The sequence below is a fragment of the Myotis davidii genome, unplaced genomic scaffold (assembly GCF_000327345.1).
Source record: "Myotis davidii unplaced genomic scaffold, ASM32734v1 scaffold281, whole genome shotgun sequence".
Classification (NCBI taxonomy): Eukaryota; Metazoa; Chordata; class Mammalia; order Chiroptera; family Vespertilionidae; genus Myotis; species Myotis davidii.
Genome location: NW_006293784.1, coordinates 5,145,800 through 5,151,455, shown reverse-complemented (window position 1 = coordinate 5,151,455; position 5,656 = coordinate 5,145,800). Strand labels below are relative to the sequence as shown.

Sequence of the window (5,656 nt, the reverse complement as noted above, 5' to 3'; positions counted from 1 at the left end):
CGTCAACATTTTCTATGCTGTACTGTACAATGGGGCAGTATTGTGGTTGGCTGTTGGCTGTATACAAAGCCTGATTTGATTGGTCCCTGCTCCCTGTTTGCCCGCCCTGTCACTATAGGAGTCTGGTCCCCCCTTGCATCAGCATCTCCCTGGGACCTCACTAGTGCGCAAGTGCGAGCTTTTCAACATTCTAACAGGCACCATGATATCGCAAAATCGCGAATCTTCAATGCATATGTAAAGAAATATACGGTAACCCGAATTTACCACACTCGCAAAATCGCACACAGCCAACCATACACCCAGTATGGTATCGCGATTCGCGATTTTGCGCTATCATACTGGGGGTATGGTCGGCTGTGTGCGATTTTGAAAGTGGGGTAAAATCGCATAACAGCAAAATCGCATAACAGCCGAGCATACACCCAGCAGTGCTGCTGATGCCTGAACGGTATGTGGAATGAAGTGGGCGGGCATCGGGAGGCCACTATGGCACGGGGCAAGCACTATGGGCAGTCTATCTGAAGTGTACCTGGCGTATAAGACGACCCCCCACTTGGAGGCATATTTTTCAGGGCCAAAAAATCGTCTTATACACCGGCAAATACGGTAATTCGTTAATAACATTTTCTTTTCTCTAGCTTACTGTAATGTAAGAATACAGCATATAATACATATAATGTACAAAATGTGTGTTAATCTACTATTTATTTTATCAGTAAGGTTTCCAGTCAACAGACTATTAATATAGTTAAGTGTTTGGGGAGTCAATAGTTATAGACAGATTTTTTACTGAGGGAGAAGTTAGGGGGGTTGGCATTCCTAACCCCCACATTGTTCAAGGGTCAACTGTATTTAGTATTCATTATAATAGTAAGTTAATAGAGAAAAGCAATATTTAGACTTGTTACTTTCAGCTCTGAGAAGCCATCCCTTAAGAATATAAAAATGTGATTTTGAAATTTTGTAATTATTTGGGTTTTTTGTTTATTAAATATCTGTTAAAATCGTAAGAAAATTTACAGACTATTACCAGAGTCTTAAAAACATAGTAAATTACACTAATTAAAATTTGGAGACCAACAGTTGTATTTAGCTTTCTTATATTAAAAACAAAACAAAAAACTTGACAGTAATATTTGCCTTCTGAATACTATCTAAATATCAAAATAACCCAAAATAATAGGAAATATGTTTCCCTAGTAGTTATGTGAATTCTCTGCTATTAGAATAAGTAAATTTCCTTTCAAAGTGTAAGTCACAGATCACAAGTGATTAATATCTTTGGGACAATTTCTCTACTAATGTCTTGGCATATCAATGTTTACAGCGAAATGCCTGGAATTTTATCCTTTATATTAATAGTTTTCCTCTTTAATAATAAAGTACACATATAGTTTTATAAAGCATGTTAACATATACAATGTTTAATTTAATCCTCATGTGCTTTAAAAATTCACATAAATAGATAGGAAGATATAAACCAAATTTTACTTAATGCCTCATCAAAATCTATCCTATTACTCTCATAAAATTTGTGTTGTATGCCTTTATATTACAATTGGGTACAAGCTAGAGATCTTCTTTCACATCAGATATAGGTTTATGACATGAGATTCAGTCTTTTCAAATAAATCAAAATGAATACCACAGAAAATAGGAGACAAGGAAGAAGGCAAAAGACCTTTACTTTTAATTTCACACCTTTCCATTTGATGTTACTATGAACATGTATTTTAATATTTAAAAAAAATTTGTAGAATATTATATTTACTGAAATACCAAAGAAAATTTGACTAACCTTATTAGTGGCATAAGGTGGTCATTAAACTGCTTGTCAAAAAGATGAAAAATAGTATTGGCCTGATGCACAACATCCAAAAAATAGAGATTTGCGTTCCGAGAATCTGAAGAAGGAATTCCTAAAGTTGGAAGGCATGTGTGTATATGTTAGAATCATACTTTAAGAAGTTCATCTTGGCATAAGCAAAATGAATGTGGTTTTTGTATATACAACATGAATAAAAGTAATTACTTTCTTAATAAATCAACAATGATTTTTGTTCACAGAAAAATAAAATTAAACTTAATAATCATAACACAATTAATCCAAAGTTTTTATGCCCAATTTTTCACCATCTACAGTCTTCATTATTTGCTGAGATAAATCAATCAATGCATCATCTTAAACTATACATGTTTCTTCCTTTTTCCACTCTCTTGTGCCCAATGAATCACTTGAGTCATGAACACACTTCTACCATTTTTCTTATAGCCAGGTCTCTTTATCTCTGATAACAGTTAAAATAATTTTAAAACTAGCTTTGTGGTTCAAATCTGCTTATTTTTTATGCAATAGCAACATATTTAAACTTACTCATTCACTCACCATATGCTCCACTACTGCCTCAAAAATATTCTCCTCACTGTTTACAGAATAAATTCTTATTTAAAATATATTTTTATTGACTTCACAGAGGAAAGGAGAGGGAGAGACAGAAACATCAATACTGAGAATCACTGATCGGCTGCCTCCTGCACAGCCCCTTACTGGAGATCAGGCCCACAACCTGGGCATGTGCCCTTGACCAGAATCGAACCTGGGATCTTTCAGACCGATGCTCTATCCCCTGAGACAAACCAGCTAAGGCCAAAATAAATTATTAATTTTCAGAATAGTATTCAGGCTACTCCACATTCTGGCCACCCGAAGGACAGCTGACTGTTCCAAATTTCAATTCCCCCTTTTTTATAAAAGAGTAATAGTAACAGATAAACTCTAAGGTCCCTCTCTAACCCTGGATACTTACATTTCTAGGGAACAGACTGACAGCTGCCAGAGGGGAAGGGGATTGGGAGCTGGGTTAAAAAGGTGAAGGGATTAAGCAAAGAGAGAAAAAAGAAGTTCACAGACACAGACAGTCTATGGTGATCACCAGAGGGGAAGAAGGGGGCGGGGTGGGAGGAGAGGGAAGATGGATAAAAGAAGCTATAGGGGAGATAAATGGTGATGGGCAGAGACTGACTTGGGGTAGTGAACACATAATACAATATACAGATGATGTACTATGGAATTGTATACCTGAAACCTATATAATTTTACTAACCAAAGTCACCCCAATACATTCAATTAAAAAAAAAAGTCAAATCCAAAATATACTGTATTATCTAAGAGCAAATAAAGCTTTGGGGGAAAATTATCTGATGGAGAAATAAATAAATAAAAGGTATAAGAGATGAGGAAAAATATTCACAGGAAATGAGGAAATAAAAATACCTAGAGTTCTTTATATGATGATAATTTTTTCAAAGTTTTAAAAATGAATATCAAAGGTGCTTTATTTTCCCACAAAAGACAAAATTACCCTCTGATAAGAAAATTAAAGGCTCCAACATAAACTTACAAGAGAAAAGAGTAAAATCAATACACAAGTAGGAAATATTAATCCTTGCTATTCATAAAAGACATGAAAATTAAGGTATGTATACATATATTAACCACTAAATTATTAAAGTTTTCAATAAAAGTATTTAATGATGTGCAGAAAAACTGGCACAGTCATACATGCCAGGAGCAGTGTAAATTAGTGAAATAAAAAGCCTTTAGGAAAACAGTTTACATGTATAGAATTCTTAAGAATTTGTAACACACTTTGGTCATTTCACTTCTGGAATTTTACCTTGTCCTGCTTGATGTGAGCAATATGAAAGAACTGTGTTTTTGTATAGCTTTCAGCATCTGACAAATCCTTGCATTATAGCTCAAAAAGCATTATTCATTGCAGTGAACTAAATTCGACATAGAACTGAATATATGTAAAACATGCATATAATTTAACCTAGCAGGATCAAAGGAATTTGATACAAATTATAGCACAAATATACTTACCAGCAAGTCCTGTTTCCAAAGCATAATCAATATGCTCAATACATAAAAATTCCACAAGAATGGTAAAAATTCTAAAGGCATTCCTTGGTAAATCAGAAGGATCAGAGAGCTTTAAAAACAAAAAACAAATACATCACTCCTCAAGTCTACCTTTAAAAAAAGGCAACATTTTTATTTCAGCAATCAACTTTGTATAAGATGTAATCAGCATTCAGGTATCAAAATAATAACTTACACCTCTTCTTTCCCACTTCCAGTGCCTCTCTCACATACATACAATGCTCCATATTTGCCTACAACTCTCCTGGCTTAGACTAGATCAATAATGTTCTGCTGACCTGGATTGCAATCCCATTAGTGGATTGTGATAAGAAAGAGACGAGAAGGGAGAGAGAGAACCAATAGAAAATAAAATATAATAAAATCCCTCTTGATGTACACAGTAAAACCAAATATAGTTTCATGAAATACACACATGCGCACACACACACACATATAGTACATATTCTGAGCTGCCATGTAAAGTACATTTCTTATTGGGGGATATGGTCAAAAAAGTTTGAGCCACCAATACTCAAAATAAAAAGTACTCTTTATTGGGGGATGGGATGGGGAAATCAATAAACTGATGCGCTATAAAATATGAAAGGCTCAAATCCTATCTTCATCACTTCCTAGTTGAGTGAACCCTTGAGATGTTATTTAACCCTACAAAGCCTCAACTTCTTCATTTGCAAGGTGGGAATAATATCAATCATACTTACATCCTAGTCTTGAGGTGAGGATAAAATATGAAAATGCACGTAACATAAAGTACTTTTAACATAATATTTAGCACATAGTAAACCCACAATAATATATGTTCATTTTGATATTGATGCTGGTGCTGATTAACTATTAAGTAAAAGAATTATTAGTAGTTATGCTGAGAAAATAAAATATCTCTTAAAAAGTTAGAAAATTACCTCTCAAATTCAGACAACCTAATTTTACAAATGTACAAAAATACATCAAAAATATATATACAGAGAAACCAAGATGGTGGCATAAGTAAACACCGGAGATTGTTGCCTCGCACAACCACTTCAAAAATACAACTAAAAGATGGAACGGACATCACCCAGAACCACAGGAAGGCTGGTTGAGTGGATATTCTACAACTAGAAGGAAAGAGAAAAGCATACCGAGACTCAGAGGCGGCGCAGTGCGGAAGTAAAATACTAACATGCGGAGGTGCGTGCAGAGCAGGCTGGAGGCTGAGGGCGAGGTTGTCGTTTTCAATCGGGAGGGAGTCTCAGGCTCTGAGCTCCAGTTCCGGGCAAGTCTCTAGGGACCCAGACTCACAAGGGAGAAGCAGGACTGTCTGGCATCGGTCGGAACTCGAGGGCAGCTTTCTCTCCGAGGGGCTTGCAGCGATTACCAGGACACCGAGAAGCAAAGCCTCTAAGGGCAGGAATGAGAGCAGCCATAACTGCTCACTACATCCACCCTGTTGATCCCTGGGACCCACCCCGCCCAAGCCCTGCAGGGAGGCTTTTGCTAGATAGCCTCAGGCAAAGGCTAGATTAGCACCTCCCTAGAGATCCAGGAGCCAGGAAGCCCAGAGGTCAGAGTGGGACCATCCAGTTTGCAGCTCCATGGAAACATAAAGGACATATTTAGGGGGCAGACTCAGTGAGCACCAAAGCCCCACTGAAACAAGTCTTGCCCCAGAATGGTGCCTTCAGCACAGAAGTTCTCCCACTGCAGACACAGCTGATTCTCACT

General features: G+C 36.6%; 1 protein-coding gene across 1 annotated transcript in view; it reads right to left on the bottom strand.

Moving 5' to 3' along the window:
- EXOC5 (exocyst complex component 5) overlaps nucleotides 1-5,656 on the bottom strand; it is a 38,733-nt gene that overhangs the window by 8,839 nt on the left and 24,238 nt on the right. The window contains exons 14-15 of the mRNA XM_006767727.2: nucleotides 3,890-3,998; nucleotides 1,802-1,922 (exon numbers count right to left, since the gene is read on the bottom strand). Of these exons, the coding sequence (XP_006767790.1) occupies nucleotides 1,802-1,922; nucleotides 3,890-3,998 (230 nt within the window). The remainder of the gene's footprint in view (nucleotides 1-1,801; nucleotides 1,923-3,889; nucleotides 3,999-5,656) is intronic.